The 20,157-nt window shown below is 41.7% G+C and overlaps 1 protein-coding gene across 2 annotated transcripts in view; it reads left to right on the top strand.

Moving 5' to 3' along the window:
- Positions 1–20,157, top strand: part of ACMSD (aminocarboxymuconate semialdehyde decarboxylase) — a 120,505-nt gene that overhangs the window by 67,173 nt on the left and 33,175 nt on the right. For both annotated transcript variants that reach the window (XM_010586348.2, XM_064287273.1), the window contains 2 exons: positions 14,406–14,499; positions 19,989–20,084. In XM_010586348.2, the coding sequence (XP_010584650.1) occupies positions 14,406–14,499; positions 19,989–20,084 (190 nt within the window). The remainder of the gene's footprint in view (positions 1–14,405; positions 14,500–19,988; positions 20,085–20,157) is intronic.

Genomic DNA, 20,157 nt, shown 5'->3' with positions numbered 1-20,157 from the left:
CGGAGGAGCTCAGCCAGCTGTCCTGGCTTGACACAGCCACCTTAAAAGAGAAGCAGCAGTGACCCTGGAGGAAGAAAACAGCAAGGCTACTTCACAACTTTCCCAAAAGGGACAGAGAAACACTCAGTACGACCAGTCCAGCAACCAGAGAACCAAGCCAGCCACGCTTGCTAGGAATCATCAAAACAAAACAAAAAAACAGGACCCAGCAAACAATTATGCAATCAAAAAATAAATACAATAACCCTTTAATGACCTGAGATAACAAACAATAGCAAACCACCTAAAGAAGCAGGGCAAGATGGCCCCAGCAAGTGACCAAAATAAAGAACCAGAAATCCTCCCTAAGGAAGAATATGTAATGGAGTTTCCTGATAAGGAATTCAAAAGACTTATGATCCTCAAAGAAATCAAGGAAAACAAAGACAAAACTATGGGAAACACAGACAAAAACAAGGAAAGCACAGACAAAACACTAGAAGAATTCAGGAAAACAATACAAGAACAAAATGACAAAATAAATAGACAAGTGGAAACCATACAAAAACAACAACTAGAAGAAACAGACAACTCAATGGGAAGTCATAGGAGTAGAATTGAAACAATGGAAGACAGTATCAACAGACTAGAAGACAAATTCCTTGACACTAATCTGTTCAAGGAACAATCAAAAAAAGGAATGAAGAAAGCCTAAGAGTTATGTGGGACACCATCAAGAGGAATGACTTATGTGTGATCAGAATCCCAGATGGGGAGGAGTCAAAAAAAAAAGCACGGAGAAAATTTTGAAGATTTGCTGACAGAAAACTTCCCTAATATAATGAAAGACAGGAAGATAACCATCCAAGGAGCACAATAAACCCCACACACGATAGATCCCAGAAGAAGCACACCAAGACATATCATAACTGAAATTTCCAAAACCAAAGACAAAAAAAGAACCCTAAAAGCAGCTAAGGAAAAAATGAAAGATTACCTACAATGGGGCATTGATACGACTAAGTTCTGATTACTCAGCAGAAACTGTGCGGGCAAGAACGCAGTGGGATGACATATATAAAACCTTGAAAGAAAAAATACTGCCAACCAAGAATTATATATCCAGCAAAATTATCCCTCAAATACAACGGTAAAATCAGGTTATTTCCAGATAAGCAGACATTAAGGGGGTTTGTAAAAACCAGACCAACTTTACAAGAAATGTTAGAGAGAGCCCTTCAAACAGAAGACAACACCAGACAACAACTTGAGATTAAAACGCATGACATCGGCCAAGCATTAACCCAAATAAACAGCTCTCGAAACTAAAATAAAGCTAAAAGATGGAAAACAGGGAACCAAAAACATCAACCTGTAACCTGTAACTACTTCAGAACATAATGGGAGGATAAAGGGTATAGGTTTAGAACTTACAAATGGGGAGGAAGTCAAGATGATATCAAGAAATAAAATGCTGCTTTAAACTTAAGAAGATAAAGGTAAATTTCAGGATGACTACAAAGAAAGTTAGTAAACCTACTCATCAAGTATAAAAGAAGAAAATCATAAAGACTCAGCACACACAAACCCAACAACAATGAAGGAAATGAAAAGACAAGCCCAATTAAAAAAAAAAAAAAAAACTCAGAACTGAAAACTAAGCAGACTGAAAGAACCATCAACACCACAAAAAAAAAAGCATAACAAAATGACAGCAATAAACTCATCCCTATCAATAATCACAGGAAACCCTGTTGGTAGAGTGGTTAAGAGCTATGGCTGCTAACCAAAAGATCGGCAGTTGAAATCCACCAGGCGCTCCTTGGAAACCCTATGGGGCAGTTCTACTCTGTCCTACAGGGTCACTATGAGTCAGCATTCTCTCAACAGCAACAGGTTTTTTTCTTTGCTTCTTTTTTTTTTTTAATCAATAATCACACTGAATGTAAATTACCTAATTGCACCAGGAAAGAGATGGAGAGCGGCAGAACGAATTTAAAAAAAAAAAAAAACCCGTTGATATGCTGTCTGTAAGAGACACGCCTTACATACAAAGATATAAATAAACTAAAACTTAAAGGATGGAAAAAGATATATCAAGCAAATAATAACCAAAAAAGAGCAGGAATGACAATATTAATCTCTGATAAAATAGACTTTAAGGCATAATCCACCATAAAAGACAACTCATTTATGTTGAGTCAATTCTGACTCATAGTGGCCCTATAGGAGAAAGTGGAACTGCCCCCACGGGGTTTCTAAGGAGCAGCTGGTAAAACTATTTGGTTAGCAGCCTAGCTCTTAACCACTGTGCCACCAGGGCTCCATAAAAGACAAGGAAGGACATTATATAATGATTAAAGGGTCAATCCACCAAGAGGATGTAACCACAACAACTGTATACACACCGAATGACAGAGCTTCAAAATACATAAAACAAACTCTAACAGCACTGAAAAGAGAAGGAGACACTTCCACAATAATACTAGGAGGCTTTAACACACCACTCTTGGTGGGCAGAACAACTAGAAAGAAACTCAACAAAGACACAGAAGACCTAAATACCACAATCAACCAACTAGACTTCATAGACGTGTACAGAACACTTTACCCAAACATTCTTCTCCAATACTCATGGATCATTCTCCAGAAGAGGCCATATATTTTAGGACACAAAACAAGCCTTAACAAATTCAAGAGCATCTAAATAATACAAAGCATCTTCTCTGATCACAACACTATAAAAGTAGGAATACAATAACAGGAAGAGCAAGAGAAAAAATCTAATACAGGGAAACTAAATCACACCCTGCTTAAAAACTACTGGGAAGTAGAAGAAATCAAAGATGGGATTAAAAAATTCCTACAATCAAACAAGAATGAAAACACAACTTACCAAAACCGTTGGGACATAGCAAAAACAGGGCTCAGAGGTCAATTTATAGCAATAAACACACACAAGAAAAAAGAAAGGGCAAAAATCAAAATATCAAGCCTAAGAAATGCTTGCAATCATTAGCAATTAGAGAGATGCAAATCAAAACTGCAGTGAGATACCATCTCACCCCGACATTAATGGCACTGATAAAAAAAAAAAAAACAGAAAATAACAAATGTTAGTCAGGTTGTGGGAAGATTGGTACTCTTATACGCTGCTAGTGAGAATGTAAAATCATACAACCACTGTGGAAAATGGTATGGCACTTCCTCAAAAAGCTAGAAATAGAAATAACCATATGATTCAGCAACCCCACTTCTAGATATATACCCTAAAGAAATAAGAGCTGTGACATGAACAGACATATGCACACCCATGTTCATTGCAGCATTATTCACAACAGCAAAAGGATGGAAACAACCTAAGTGCCCATCTACAGATGAATGAATTAACAAACAATGGAATACTACACAACGATAAAGAACAATGAAGAATCCATGAAACATCTCACAACATGGATAAATTTGGAGGACATTATGCTGAGTGAAAGAAGTCAATATTTGTCCTTTTGTATGAGATTGTTATTATAAAGTAACAACAAAAGATTGACACACAGGAAAAAAAAATATTCGATGGTTAACAGGGGGTGGGAAGGAAAATTACCAAGCAGATGATAGAGGCATGTTAATACTTGGGAAAGGAAAGACAATACATAATATGGGAGAAGTCGGCACAATATGACCAGGGCAAGAGAGGCGTAGAAGTTAAGTGCTACGGCTACTAACCAAAAGGTTGGCAATTCAAATCCACCAGGTGCTCCTTGGAAACTCTATGGGGCAGTTCTACTTTGACCCATAGGGTCGCTATGAGTCGGAACCGACCCAATGGCAATGGGTTTGGGTGTTTTGGGGACAGTAACTACTACAGCACAGACAATCCAGCAACAATAATAATAACAAACAATAATTTATGAAAGGATACATAGACAGATATGCCAAGAGATGTGGAAGGGTATAAGAGAGCACACCCACTGGCAGATACAGGTTTGGTGGTTGTGATTTTTATGGTTGTGTGTCAACTTGGATGAGCCGTGATACTCAGTGGTTTGGCACTTATAATGTGGTTTGGCTTTTTAATGATGTAATCACCTCCATAGTGATACCTAATGTAATGTGATTACTTCCATGATGAGATCTGTTGTCAGCAGCCAATCAATTGAAAGGGAGTTTCCTGGCAGGTATGGCCTGCATCCAATATAGGTGGACTTCCTGGCAAGGTTAGCTGGTTTTTGCTCATTCTGAATCCAACAGCCGGTTCCTGTTCATCTGACCTCCAGTTCTTGGGACTTGAGCTAGCAGCTTACTTGCCCTCTTATCTGCCAATCTTGGGATTCATTGGCCTTCACAGCCTATGAGCTAAAGCCCTGCTATCTGACCTTCCAACCTTGAATTCACCAGCATCTGCAGCTACACAAGTCAGGAGAAGCCTCCAGCCTAACCCACGGACTTGGGACTTTCCAGCCTCTACAAACGCGTGAGCCATTTCCTTTATATAAAATTCTCTCTATATACTTATATGTTGCACTACTTTTGCTTCTCTAGAGAACCCAGACCAAGGCATTTGGTATCGGGAGTGGTTCTAGAGAAGCAAAATTTGAAGGATGAGTTTTCTAAATTGGTTCTTAAGTCCAGTTGGTCTTAAAGATGTCCGTGATGCTATTTCCAGTAGTACAGAGGAACTGCTAATCCATGGCATGAGGTGGCAATAAATATGCACAAAATATCACCACCAATAGATCAAGTATTGGTGAGAGGCAAGGCTCTAGTGATCGCATGTTTGATACCTTTCTACAATTTTGTCATAATGAGAAGAATAAGAAAGCTCGTTCATTGGTCCTACACTTGCTAGACAAAATGGGGAAAGAAAGGGATGAGCTCAGGGCTTCAGAGTCGAAGCTCAATCGCTGCATAATCGACCTCAAAGTTCCCACTTGTGCCTTGAAATAAAGCCTTATTTTTTGAGGTAACAGAGCTGATATTGCTGAAAACCAATCCCAGAGTCTTAGCATATGAGTGGCTAAATTGCAATGCCAACTCAATTCCCAACCTCGAGTGGTGTCTGAAGTTAAAGTGAGGGCATTGATTGGGAAGAAATGAGATCCTGAAACTTGGGATGGGGATATATAGGCAGATAATCAAGAATCTGGGGACACCGAGCCCCTAAATTCTGTTGAATCACTCCTACCAAGAGAACCACCCTCTCACTACCATTTGAAGAGATTACTCCACCTTTGTCTGCTAAACCACCCTCTTTTGGGAAACCATTAGTCCCTCCACCCCCATCTGATGAGATTAACCCAGCTGTGTCTGAACAGTCTTTGTCTGAATCATTGCCTGGGGCATTGCCTGAGGCAGATGCCCTACAAGATAATGTTGAATGTTCTCAAAACACATCCCCCACCACCTGTTTTGGCTTCTAGATCTATAACTAGACTTAAGTCGCAGCAAGGCACAAAAGGTGAAGAACAAAATGTGAGCCAGGAGGAGGTACACTATGCTCCAAAAGAATTGCTTGAATTTTCTAATATGTACAGACACCTGAGGAGTATGTGTGGAAATGGCTATTAAGGGTGTGGGATAATGGTACAAGGAATATAAAGATGGATCAGCCTGAGTTTATTGATATGGGCCCACTAAGCACAGAGTCTTCATTCAGTGTTTCAGCTCAAGAGGTTAGAAAAGGATCTAATAGTTTATTATGCCGGTTTGCTGAAGCATGGATTCCGCAGTGGCCTATACTAAATCAAGTTGAAGTACCAGACCTAATGTGGTATACTGTAGAAGGTATCCAAAGGCTTAGGGAAATCGGCATGTTAGAGCAAATATATCAGGTTAGACCCACAGACCCATACATGGAGTGCCCAGAGGACACACAATTTACCACAATTGTGAAGAACAAATTTGTGAAGGGAGCCCCAGCATCCTTGAAGACTGCTGTGATTGCTATTTTATGTAAGTCAGATTTCACAGCGGGAACTTCCCTGAGCTAAGACACCTAACTACAATGGTTGCTATGAGTCAGAATCGACTCAGTGGCAATGGGTTTAACTACAATGGGGCTGATTGGAGCCCTTGGTGGTAGGGGTCAAGTGGTGGTACTCAATCAACAAAGACAAGGTGGGCATGGCTACCATAATGGACAGTGGAGTGAAAGCAGCAATCAAAAGAGTCTGAGTCCTATATTCTTATGGTGTTGGCTACTTAGTCATGGCCTTGCTAGGAGTGAAAAAGATTGAAAACCTACTAAATATTTACTTGATCTGTACAAGTGGAAGAATTCTAGGTCGAATGAACAGCAGTTTAACTTGAATTACCAGAATTGAGAGTCTCGGCCCCTCAATCAAATCCCAGGCTTAGGCCAGTTTACAGACCCACAACCCCTTGAATGAAGAGGAAGCCGGGTCCCCTTGAGGAAGGATCCCCTGCATTGCCAATAATTTATACTGTTAATCTTTCTCCCAGCCTTCTCCAAAAAGATCTATGACTTTTTATGAGAATACTTTTCATAGGGGAAAAGGAAATTATCAGACTTTTCAGGGATTACTGGATATTGGCTCTGAACTGACACTAATTCCGGGAGACCCAAAACATCACTGTGGCCCACCAGTCAGAGGTCAGGTTATTAATGGAGTCTGTCTCAACGTAGGTCCAGTGGGTCCCCAAACCCATCTTGTAGTGATTTCCCCAGTTCCAGAATGCATAATTGGAACAGATGTACTCAGTAACTGGCGGAACCCCCGCATTGAATGTCTGACAAGTGGAGTAAGGGCTATTATGGTAGGAAATGCCAAGTGGAAGCCCTTAGAACTGCCCCTACCTAGGAAAATGGTAAACCAAAGCAATACCACATTCTTGGAGGGGTTTCAGAGATACTGCCACCATCAAGGATTTGAAGGATGCAGGAGTGGTGATTCCCACCACATTGCCATTCAACTCATCTGTGCAAAAAACAGACTTTGGAGAATGATAGTAGATTATGGAAAACTTAACCAGGTAGTGATTCCAATTACAGCTGCTGTCCCAGATGTATTTTCATTGCTTGAGCAAATTAATACATCTCATGGTACCTAGGGAGATTTGGTGGCACAGTGGATAAGAATTTAGCTGCTAACCAAAAGGTCGGCAATCCAAATCCACCAGCCCCTCCTTGGAAACCATGTTCTACTCTGCCCTATAGGGTCACTATGAGATGGAATTGACTCAATGGCAATAGGTTTTTTTGATCCTGATACCTGGTATGCAGTTATTGATCTGGCCGATGCCTTTTTTTCCATACCTGTGTCAAAGGACCACCAGAAGCATTTTGCCCTCAGCTGGCAAGGCCAACATACACCTTCACTGTCCTACCTCAGGGGTATATCAACTCTTCAGCCCTATATCATAATTTAGTCCAAAGGGTCCTTGATTGCCTTTCCCTTCCACAAGACTGGTCCATTACATTGATGACATTATGCTGTTTGGACCTAGTAAGGAAGAAGTGTCAATGACTCTGGACTTATGGGTAAAACATATGTGTGCTAGAGGGTGGAAAATTAATCCCACAAAAACTCAAGTGCCCTCTACCACAGTGAAATTTCTAGGGGCCCAGTGGTGTGGGGCATGTTGAGATATTCCTTCTAAAGTGAACGATAAGTTATTGCCTGCATCTGGCCCTTCCCACAACTAAAAAGGTGGCACAATGCCTGGTGGGCTTCTTTGGGTTTTGGAGGCAACATATCCCTCATCTGGGTGTGCTACTCTGGCCTATTTATCAAGTAACTCAAAAAGTTGCTAGTTTTGAGGGGGGCCTAGACCAAGAAAAGGTTCTGGAACAGGTTCAGTCTGTCATATGAGCAGTTCTGCCACTTGGGACATATGATGCAGCTGATCTACTAGTGCTTGAAGTGTCAGTGGCAGATAGAGATGCTATCTGGAGTCTTTGGCAGGCCCCTATGAGTGAATCACAGCGCAGACCCTTAGGATTTTTTTTTTAATAATTTTTATTGTGCTTCAAGTGAAAGTTTACAAATCAAGTCAGTCTCTCACACAAAAACCCATATACACCTTGCCACTCACTCCCAATTACTCTCCCCCTAATGAGACAGCCTGCTCTCTCCCTCCACTCTCCGTTTTTGTGTCCTTTTCACCAGCTTCTAACCCCCTCTACCCTCTCATCTCCCCTCCAGGCAGGAGATGCCAACATTGTCTCAAGTGTCCACGACCCTTAGGATTTTTGAGCAAAGCCCTGCCAGACTCTGCAGATAACTACTTCCTTTTGAGAAACAGCTTTTGGCTTGTTACTGGGCCTTAGTAGAGACTGAATGCTTAACCATGGGACACCAAGTCACCAGGCAGCCTAATCTGACCATCATGAACTGGTTGTCATACACAGAGCCATAAAGTTGGACATGCACAGCAGCACTACAAAATTAAATGGAAGCAGCATATATGAGATCTGGCCTGAATAGGACCTGAAGGCACAAGTACGCTGCATGAGGAAATGGTTCAAATACCCATGGCCTCCACTCCTGTCACATTACCTTCCGTCTCCCAGTCTGCGCCTATGGCCTCATGAGGAGTTCCTTGTGATCAGTTGACTGAGGAAGAGAAAATGTGTGTCTGGTTTACAGATGGTTCTCAGCAATATGCAGGCACCACTTGAAAGTAGACAGCAGTAGCACTACAGTCCCTTTCTGGTACCTCCCTGAAGGACAGTGGTGAAGGTAAATCCTCCCAATGGGCAGAACTTCAAGCAGTGCACCCAGTTGTTCACTTTGCTTGGAAGGAGAAATGGCCAGATGTGCAATTGTATACTGATTCTTGGGTTGTGTCCAGTGGTTTGGCTGGATGGTCAGGGACTTCGAAGCAACATGATTGGAAAATTGGAGACAAGGATTTATGGGGAATAGGTATGTGGATAGACCTCTCTGAATGGCCCAAAGAAGTGAAGATATTTGTGTCTCATGTGAATGCTCACCAAAACTGACTTCAGCAGAGGAGGATTTTAACCATTAAGTGGACAGGATGACACATTCTGTGGAAACCAGTAATCTTTTCCCAGCCACTCCTGTCATTGCCCAGTGGGCTCCTGAACAAAGTGGCCATGGTGGCAGGGATGGAAGTTATGCATGGGCTCAGCAACATAGACTTCCACTCACCGAGACTGACTTGGCTACAGCTGTTGCTGAGTGCCAAATCTGCCAGCAGCAGAGACCAACACTGAGTCCCTGATATGGCACCATTCTTAAAGGTGATCAGCCAGCAACCTGGTGGCAGGTTGATTACATTGGACAGCTTCCATCATAGAAATGACAGCGTTTTGTTCTTACTGGAATAGACACTTACTCTGGATATGAAAAAAAAAAAAAAAAACTTTTTTTTTTTTTTTCTGGATATGGATTTGCCTTCCCCGCACACAATGCTTCTTCTCAAATCATTGTCTGTGGACTTACAGATTGCCTTATCCATCGTCATGGTATCTGTGATGGTTAAGTTTGTGTATCAACTTGGCTGGGCCATTATCCTCAGTGGTTTGGAAGTTATGATGCAGTCTGGTAGGTTTTTAATGACATAATAATTCACCTCCATGATGAGATTTGGTGTGAGCAGCTAATCAGTTGAAAGGGAGTTTCCTTGGGGGTGTGGCCTGCATCGAACATAGGTGGACTTTATGGAAAGGCTCCCTGGCTTTTGCTTGCTCTGAGTCCAGCAGCTGGCTCCTGTTCATCTGATCTCTGGTTCTTGGGACTTGAGCTAGCTGCTTACCTGCCTGCCAATCTTGGGATTCGTGAGCCTCCACTGCCTGTGAGGCAGAGGCCTGCTATCTGACCTTTCAATCTTGGATTTGCCAGCACCTGCAGCTATGAGTCAGGAGAAGCCTCATCCTAACCTACGAACTTGGGACTTTCCAGCCTCTACAACCATGTGAGCCACTTCCTTTATATAAATCTATATATATACTTAAATGCTACACTGGTTGTGCTTCCCTAGAAAACCTAGCCTAAGACAGTATCCCACACAACATCACCTTGGATTAAGGGACTCCCTTCACAGCAAATAAAGTGCAGCAATAGGCCCATGCTCATGGAATTCACTGGTCTTACCATATTCCCTATCATCCTGAAGCAGCTGGCTTGACAGAACAATGGAAATGCCTTCCAAAGACACAATTATGGTGTCAGCTAGGTGGCAATACCTTGCAGGGTTGGGGCAATGTTCTCCAAGAGGCTGTATATGCTCTAAACCGGCGTCTGATATATGGTGCTATTTCTCCCATAGCCAGGATTCATGAGTCCAGGAAACAAGGAGTGGAAATGGGGTTGGCACCACTCACTGTTACCTCTAGTTACCCACTCACAAAATTTTGGCTTCCCATCCCCACGACCCTACGCTCTGTGAGTCCAGAGGTCTTACTTCCAAAGGGAAGAAGGCTCCCACTTGGAGACATCACTGATTCCACTGAACTGAAACTTAAGAATGCCACCTGGCCACTTTGGGCTCCTTATGCCTCTGGATCAGCAGGTGAAGAAGGGAGATACCATACTGGCTGGTATGGTTGATCCTGATTACCCAGAGGAAATTGGATTGTTATTATATAATGGAGGTAAAGAAGAGTATGTCTGGAACGCAGGAGATACCCTAGGGCATCTGTTAGTACTACCATGCCCTGTGATTAAAGTCAATGGAAAACTACAGCAACCCAATTCCAACATGACTACTAATGGCCCAGACCTTTTAGGAATGGTGGTTTAGGTCACCCCACCAGGCAAAGAACCATGACCAGCTGAGGTGCTTGCTGAGGACAAAGGAAACGCGGAATGGGTAATGGAAGAAGGTAGTTCTAAATACCAGTTATGACCACATGACCAGTTGCAGAAATGAGGACTGTAATTGTTATGAGTATCTCTTCCTTATATGTGCACATCAAATATTTTGGTTTTCTTCACTTATAAAATATAAGATGTAAACAGGGCTAGTGCGTTTTGGTTGTAAGAGCATTACTTGCATCATATTAGGTGCAAGTATGACTTTATAATTGTCTTTATTCAGAGATTACGTATGGTTTAAGGAGAAGTGTACAGGTGCCAAGTTGACAAGTGGTGGGTTGTGATGGTTAAAGTTGCATGTCAGCTTGGCTGGGCCATGATCCTTGGTGGTTTGGCCAGTTACGATGTACTTTCCCTTTCTGTCTTAGTCATCTAGTGCTCCTATAATAGAAATATCACAAGTGGATGGCTTTAACAAAGAGAAGTTTATTTTCTCACAGTCTAGTAGGCTAGAAGTCCAAATTCAGGGTGTCAACTCCAGGGGAAGGCTTTCTCTCTGTGTCGGCTCTGGAGGAAGGTCTGCATCATCAATCCTTCCCTGGACTTCTCTGCACAGAAACTCCAGGTCCAAAGGACGCACTTTGCTCCTGGCACTACTTTCTTGATGGTATGAGGTCCCCAACTCTCTCCTTGCTTCCCTTTCCTTTTACCTCTTGTAAGATAAAAGGTGACACAGGCCACACCCCAGGGATCAGGGATGTGACCTGAGCAAGGGTGTTACATCCTGCCCTAACCTTCTTTAACCACAGGCAGAGATTATGATTTATAACACATAGGGAAATCACAAAATGGAGGACAATCACACAATACTGGGATTCATGGCCTAACCATGTTAACACATATTTTTGGGCAACACAATTCAATCCATGACACTTTTTAATGATGTAATCACCTCCGTAAGAGATCTGATACAATGTGATCACCTCCATAATGAGATCTGTTGTGAGTAGCCAATCAGTTGAAAGGGGGTTTCTTTGGGAGCGTGGCCTATATCCAATATAGGTGGACTTTCTGGCAAGTCTCTCGCTGGCTTTTGCTCACGCTGGATCCCGCAGCTGGCTCCTGTTCACCAGACCTCTTGTTCTTGGGCCTTAAGCTGGTGGCTTACCTACTGTCTTACCTGCCAATCTTGGGATTCATCAGCCTCCACAGACTGTGACGCAGAGGCCTCCTATCTGATCTTCAGATCTTGGATTCTCCAGCACCTGCCACTAAGTGAGTCAAGAGTAGCCTCTAGTCTGACCCACAGACTTGGGATTTTCCAGCCTGTACAACTGCATGAGCCTTTTCCTTTATATAAATCTCTCTCTCCATGTATATGTATTTATACACTGTCCTGGTTTTGATTCTCTAGAGAATCCAGCCTAAGACACTGGTGGATATTTCTAAATACATGACTGTAGGTGCTCCTCAATATTAATATATACAACAGAGCACAAAAGTGTCACAGTCAGGGAAATCTTTTAGACATAACCAAACACCTCTCGGGATGAAGTTCTTAAGCTCGAAGGCAAAGGATCATAGACTTGGGGGACATCTACATCAATTGGCACAACATGTTCATAAAGACAATGTTCTACAACTTACTTTGGTGAGTAGTGTCTGGGGTCTTAAAAGCTTGCAAGCAACTATCTAAGATACAACTATTGGTCTCTTCCAGTCTGGAGTAAAGGAGAGTGAACAAAACTAAAGATTCAAGGGAGCAATTAGTCCAAAGCACTAATGGACCACATGAATCACAGCCTACACGACCCCAAGACCAGAAGGACTAGTTGGTGCCTGGCTACCACTACCAAAGCTCTGACTGGGATCACAACAGACGACTCTGGGTAGAATGGGAGAAAAATGTAGAACAAAAAAAATAATCGAATTCACAAAAAAGACCAGACTTACTGGTCTGACAGAAAGTGGAGGAACCCCTGAGAATATGGCCCTAGGACACACTTCTGACCCAGAACTGAAGCCATTCCCAGAGACCACCTTCTAGCCAAATGATAGATAAGACCATAAAATAAACAATAACACCCAAAAGGAACATGCTCCTTAGAATAATCAATTATACGAGATGGGAGGGGCAATATTTGCCCAAAAGCAACGATGAGAAGGCAGGAAGGGGTAGAAAATCAGGAGAAAAGGAAATGGGGAACCCAGGTGCACTTGAGCAGAGTGCACCAAGGCCATGAAAAACTTTATGTACCAACTACTGAATGGGAATCCAATTTGCTCTGTAAACTTCACCCAAGGCACAATAAAACATATATATAAATATATATTAGTTGATTTGAGTTGAATATAAATAAGCACATAGAATAAAGTTTTATCCTAATGAGGGGTCAAATCCCATTGAGATACCACCATCAAGTGCCTTTGCCAGGCCCAAACCACTCTAAAAAATGGGATGGTTTTTCAGTCTGTATCTATTATCAGATCCCAATTAGCTCCTCCCCCTTCAAAACGTTTGTATCTCTTCTGCTTCCCAAAATCCACTGAATTCTTTTCTTCCATATACCCTTTGCCTGCCACTTTCAGAATCCAGTTGCCCCAGAAATTTCTCCATTTTAAACACTTATGTACCCAAGCCACATTGCAGCAGCCTGGTTAGCCCAACTATCCCCCTTGCTGAGGTATATAAGGGTAAGATGAGTCACTCCAGCACTCCGATACACTTTGAAAGGAACCACTCTAAGAAAAATCTGTTTTAAACCTGGATATGTACTAATATTCAATGCCTGCCAAGGGGCTTTTTTTAATTAAAAATTTTTGTTGAATAAAAGTCATTCCATCCAGATGGTATTTCCATTTCCCAGCAGGCCCCAAAGCAGGTTTGCCCATGACATTCAGCTCAGTACCTGCCTGGCTGAGGTACTTGTGAGTGCCTCTGGACCCCAGGAATCCTCACCCACTGTCTCTGAATGGCTAGCTGGTTTGGGTCAGGCCACCCTGCCCCGGCCCAGACCTGAGCTGGTCTCCCAGCCCATCATTTTTTCAATCTCCACATCCTCAGGTTTCCAAGTGGGGAAAAGGAGGCAACACTCAGATCCTGACTCCCAGGATACAGTTTGAGCAGTCCTTTTGAGGGAGTGGGCCAAGTCAGAGTCAGCAGGGAAAATTTCTTCTACGTTTGAGGTGCAGGATTAGCCCCTGAGCATTTTGCTGTCAGCCAAAACATTTGTTTCGTATGAATTGTTTTGCCAGTCAACATATTAAATCCTTACTTTAATGGTAAATCCTTCAATCTTCTTTATTAATTCTAAGGGTCTTTTTTTCTTTTCTAAGCAGCAGCAGAGTTTATCAATGCCTGTTTTATATGCACTAAGAAATCACTTCAAATTTTTTTTAGTTTATTTATTGAGACCGATATAAAACCTAAACCAAAACCAAACCCACTGCCATAGAGTCAATTCTGACTCATAGCGACCCTATAGGACAGAGTAGAACTGCCCCATAGGGCTTCCGAGGAGTGGCTGGTGGATTTGAATTACTGACCTTTTGGTTAAGCAGCTGAGTTCTCAACCCTTATGCCACCAGATCAATATAGAACTAGAGAAAAGCAGTTTCCCTAAAAGAATACCTTGTAGGCGCTAGGTCATCCAAATAACACTCTTTCTCATTGCTTCTTTGAAGGCAGCTGAAAGACTCAACTGCTCTTTGTTGGTGCATCCCTGGGACATGCAGATGGATGGACGGATGGCCAAATACTGGCTCCCTTGGCTTGTAGGTGTGTGTCCATTTGGGCTTCAGGAACAGAGAACCAACTCTTGGGTTTTTCCAATTGTCGATGGAATCCTATTATGCCAAAGAGAGAAAGCATGAATAATTAACAGGATTTTGAGTAATAACCACTATTATTTATCGAGCTCTTACTCAGATAAGTGCCGTTTATATGACGCATTTACTTTTAATTGCATTCACATAAAACTCTATGAGGTAGGCATCATAATGACCACCAATGGGGAACCTGCAACTCACTGATTAGGTAAGTTGCCCAAGTCATACAGTTAATAAGTGGAAATGGAATTTAAACACAGATCTGTCTGACTCCAGAGTCCATCCTGCTGACCATCTCACCATTCAACCTCCCAAGAGGCTCAAAAACAAAACAAATACAACCATCCTGTCTAGTAGATTTCTTTTAGAAACTGATAATAGCATCTGTTCTTACAAATGAGAACCCTGGAGTTACAAGGTCAACTTCTACCAAGGATCTGAGGCCCCAGATTGTAGATGACCCAGGTTTTCAACTTTCACATTATTTATTTCTCCATTTTACCCTTCACCTCCTACACTTTTCGTTCGTGGTTCTACAAGAGGGCAAGGAAAAAGAGGAGAAACCTCTATGTGGCCTGCCTCATCTTTTGTTACTAGTCCGGATAAGAAAAAAAAGAGAACAGATGCAAAATCCACAGATACTTCTGGAACCACAAGTGAAAACTACAGGTCTTCTATGACTAGGTCCCCAAATGGAAAGTGTTGGGTTTTCTTTAGGGGGAAATTATCCATACTCTCCCCAGCTGAATTAGTGCAAATAATTATGAAGTAACTAAATAGCAACACCATGAAGAATTAAAAGAGGCAAATATTGGAAGTAAAAAAAAAAAACCAATTTCGGTTTTAGCTAGTCTCTGTTTCACTGTATAATCTGACATGTCATTTTACAGCCTTGGGGCCACTTCCTCCTCATTTGTAAAATGAGAGAGTTGGTCTGGATTCCTTCACAGACTTCTTTATCCTCTGACATTTTATGTTCCTATGATTTGCTGAGGGAGAGTAATGTCATTAATAAGGCAGCTTCCTACCCATCCGCCATCAAATTCTTGAGTAACAACTAGTAGAAAGGAAGAGGTAATTTAAGAGGACTCCGATGCTGTCCAGCTCCAAAGAAAGTCTCAGCCTTGTTGATGCAACTTTGAGAAGTCCCACAAACTTATTTAGAGTACAGTATTTTGTTTGAAAAACAGAGGATAGCATTTGCATATAAAGTCATTTCATGTTTCATTTATTCAACAGGTATATATTGGTCCCCTCCAGCATGCCAGGTCCTGTTCTAGGCACTGAGGATATGGACATGAACAAAACTTCTGCCCTCAGGGAATGTACATTCTGGTTGGAGGAAAGAGGTGACAAACAAGTAATATCAAAAAAATCCATTGCCTTAGAGTCGATTCCGACTCATAGTGACCCTAAGGACAGAGTAAAACTGCCCCATAGGGTTTCCGAGGAGTAGCTAGTGGATTTGAACTGCCGACCTTCTGGTTAGCAGCTGAGCTCTTGATAAACAAGTAACAAAGGTAAATAAACAAGCAACACAGGTAAATAAACAAGCAGACAGGGAAGGCAGGGAAGAAACTGTGGTAGGGGCTGAAGCGTAGTTGGCAAGCAGGTGCTTTAGAGAGAAGCCAGAAAAGGCCTCTGTGAGGAAGCAGTACAGGTAGTCCCTGACTTACAACAGGGTTCTGCTCTGACGACTCCCTCATAAGTCACTTCTGACACAAGTTAAATACCTCTTTTTTTTTTTTTTTCCAGTTTGCATTATTGTTGTTGTTAGGTGCTGTCAAGTCGATTTCAACTCATAGCAACCCTATGTACAACAGAAGGAAACACTGCCCAGTCCTACTCCATCCTCATAATCATTGCTATGTTTGAGCCCACTGTTGTAGCCACCATGTCAATCTACCTTGTTGAGGGTCTTCTTCTTTTTTGCTGACCCTGTACTTTACCAAGCATGATGTCCTTCTCCAGGAACTGGTTGCTCCTGATAACATGTCCAAAGTACATGAGATAAAGCCTCACCATCCTCGCTTCCAAGGAGTATTCTCCCTGTACTTCTTCCATGACAGACTTGTTCATTCTTCTGGCAGTCCATGGTATGGTCAATACTCTTCACCAACATCATAATTCAAAGGCATCAATTCTTCTTTTGTCTTCTTTATTCGTTGTCCAACTTTTGCATACATATGAGGTGACTGAAAATACCGTGGCTTAGGTCAGGCATGCCTTAGTCCTCAAAGTGACATTTTTGCTTTTTAACACTTTAAAGAGGTCTTTTGCAGCAGATTTGCCCAATGCAATACGTTGTTTGATTTCCTGACTGCTGCTTCCATGGGCATTGATCGTGGATCCAAGTAAAATGAAATCCTTGGCAATGTCAATCTTTTCTCAGTTTATCATGATGTTGCTTATTGGTCCAGTTGTGGGGATTTTTGTTTCCTTTATGAAGTATAATTCATACTGAAGGCTGTAGTCTTTGATCTTCATCAGTAAGTGCTTCAAGTCCTCTTCACTTTCAGCAAACAAGATTGAGTCAACTGCATATTGCAGGTTGTTAATGAGTTTTCCACCAATCTTGATGCCACATTCTTCTTCATATAGTCCAGCTTCTCAGATTATTTGCTCAGCATACAGATTGAATAAGTATGGTGAAAGGATACAACCCTGACACACACCTTTCTTGATTTTAAACCATGCAGTATCCACTTGTTCTGTTCAAACAACTGCCTCTTGGTCTATGTACAGGTTCCCCATGAGCACAATTAAGTGTTCCGGAATTCCCATCTTCACAATGTTATCCATAATTCGTTATGATCCACACAGTCAAATGCCTTTTTATATAAAAAAAAAGTATAAACAATAAAAAACCAGGTAAACATCTTTCTGGTATTCTCTGCTTTCAGCCAAGATCCATCTGACATCAGCAATGATATCCCTTGTTCTACGCCCTCTTCTGAATTTGGCTTGAACTTCTGGCAGTTCCCTGTCGCTATATTGCTGCAACCTCTTTTTAACGTTCTTCAGCAAAATATTACTTGCATGTGATATTAATGCTATTGTTCAATAATTTCTACATTCTGTTGTTTTTTTTTTTTTTTTTTTTGGTTGGATGACTTTTCTTTGCAATGGGCACAAATATGGATATCTTCCAGTCAGTTGGCCAGGTAGCTGTCTTTCAGATTTCTTGGCATAGATGAGTGAGCACCTCCAGCACTGCATCTGTTTGTTAAAACATCTCAATTGGTATTCTAATTCCTGGAACCCTGTTTTTTGCTAATGCCTTCAGTGCAGCTTGGACTGCTTCCTTCAGTACCATTGGTTCCTGATCATATGCTACCTCCCAAAATGGTTGTACGTCAACGAATTCCTTTTGGTACAATGACTCTGTGTATTCTGTAATTCTGTGTATTCCTTCAATCTGCTTTTGATGCTTCCTGCGTCATCCAGTATTTTGCCCATAAATTCCTTCAATATTGCAATTCAAGGCTTCAATTCTTTCTTCCATTCTTTCAGCTTGAGCATGTTCTTCCCTTTTGTTTTTCTAACTCCTGGTTTTTGCATATTTCATAATATTTGACTCTGTCTTCTTGAGCTGCCCTTTAAAATCTTCTGTACAGCTCTTTTACTTCATCTACAGCCCCAATCTCTCCCCTAAATTTTAGACTTGTGTAGTCAACTGACGTTTCCACAGCGGTGTCTCACAGGCATGTCAAACTTCATACAGCCAGACAAAACCCTAGATTTCTTTTCCCAATCCTCCCTCAGCATCCCCAGCTCAGAAAGTGGCACCACTATGTATCTGTGGCTGAGACCTGAAACCTCAGAGCTACCCTTGATTCTACTCTTCCCGCTGTTCAGTCCATGAGCTGGTGCTGGACTCTGTCTCCAAACATGCCACATACGCCCACCTACCACCATTTCCATCACTACTACCCAAGTCCAAGTTACCATCAATTAGAAGTTGCCTAAACTATTCCAAGTCTCTTAAAAAAAAAAAAAAAGTTATTTGATTAACTTTTTAAATAGCTTTTTACAAGCCTATGGTAAAAATTCAAATTGTGCAAAAAGTTACAGAGTAAAAACACTCCCTCCCACCTCTAACCTCAAATCCCCCATTTTGCCTCCCAGAATCAACCACTCTTTGTATTTTGTTTATAATTCAGAATATGTTCTATAAATACATAAACATTTTGTGTATACATATTGTTTTTTCTTTTTACACAATTGGTATCACACTGTACACACTGTTCTTTACTTGGAGATTGTTTCAAACACCTGCCTCGTTCTTTTTAATGGCTGCATAATATTCCATTATGTGAATGCACCTTTATTTATTTAATCTGCCCCTTATTGATGGGCTTTGTTGTTATTCCAAACAATGCTGCCATGAACATCTTTGTTTCTATTCCTAGAATAACAGAGGTCATCCTTCCTTGGATCCTTTGTTCTAGCTATTTTCTCTGCTCTGAAATTTCTTCTTTAGATTTTACACATGGCTGGCTCCTTCTTAAGGTCCCTGGATAGTGCAAATGGTTTGCACTCAGCTACTGACCTATATGCTGGTGGTTCAAATCCACCCAGCAGTACCTCAGAAGAAAGACCTCTCCAGGGCAGCCTGAGGTTTCTGAGTTACAGTGTGAGAAGCAGAAATGTAGGGGTCTGGAAATGGGACTAGTTCCATGGGGGTGAAGACATCACGTATGGACCAGCTGCTCCTTCTAGGATGCCAAAGTACTTCAATAACTCATTTTAATCCAGTTATTTCTGACTTCACTCCAAGAGTAAAGATTTGGCAGGAAGAATAATAATAGTTTATATTTATTGAACACTTACTAAGTATCAGGTGCTGTACACTGAATCCTCAAAACAACCCACTGGCAGGAATTAACCATTATTACCCCCATTTTACAGATAAGGAAAATGAGGCACAGAGAGGTAGTGTCTCTAATACAAAGTTCTGGCCAGGAACTTTACCGATATCATCATCTTACAAATCTCCAAGATAGCTTTGCAAGATGGGCAATATTTCCCAATTTGTAGATAATGCTCAGAGGCATTAAGTAAATTTTCAAAGTCCAGGAGGCAAAAAATTGGAGCATCTATGGTTCAACCTAGACTCCCTGTACTCCACTTGCTCCACCGTATCCAAAACTGAAGTTGGAGGAATCAGGACTAAAGCTAGGTACTCTGGTTTCTTGACTGTATTCTAGCCATTAGATAATTCTATCTGCAAGTGCAAAATAGGATATTCATGTGGTTCTTGGCCAAAATAGTGGCGTGTATACAAACAAACCATGCTGAGGCACAGGGAGCACTGAGTTCCATGTCTGTTAGTGCTAACAATTATGGACAGCTTTCATTCCCCAATCAACAGTGCCACTGAGCTTGTTGTTGCTCCAGGTGGCAAGCCCTGTACCTTGTGACTGTTTTCTCTTTCAGGAATGCCAGCAGAGACCACAATGGCCATTTGCTCCATGATCATGGGTGGAGTGTTTACAAAGTTTCCTAAACTGAAAGTGTGTTTTGCACATGGAGGTAAGATCCTGTCGTTTTGGTCATCATTCTGGTCATAAAGGATATGATGGTTCAAGGACCAAATTCCATTTTG

This window comes from Loxodonta africana, chromosome 6, assembly GCF_030014295.1.
Source record: "Loxodonta africana isolate mLoxAfr1 chromosome 6, mLoxAfr1.hap2, whole genome shotgun sequence".
NCBI classification, from domain to species: Eukaryota; Metazoa; Chordata; class Mammalia; order Proboscidea; family Elephantidae; genus Loxodonta; species Loxodonta africana.
The sequence above is the reverse complement of the archived record's forward strand: the minus strand, read 5'-3'. Positions and strand labels throughout refer to the sequence as shown.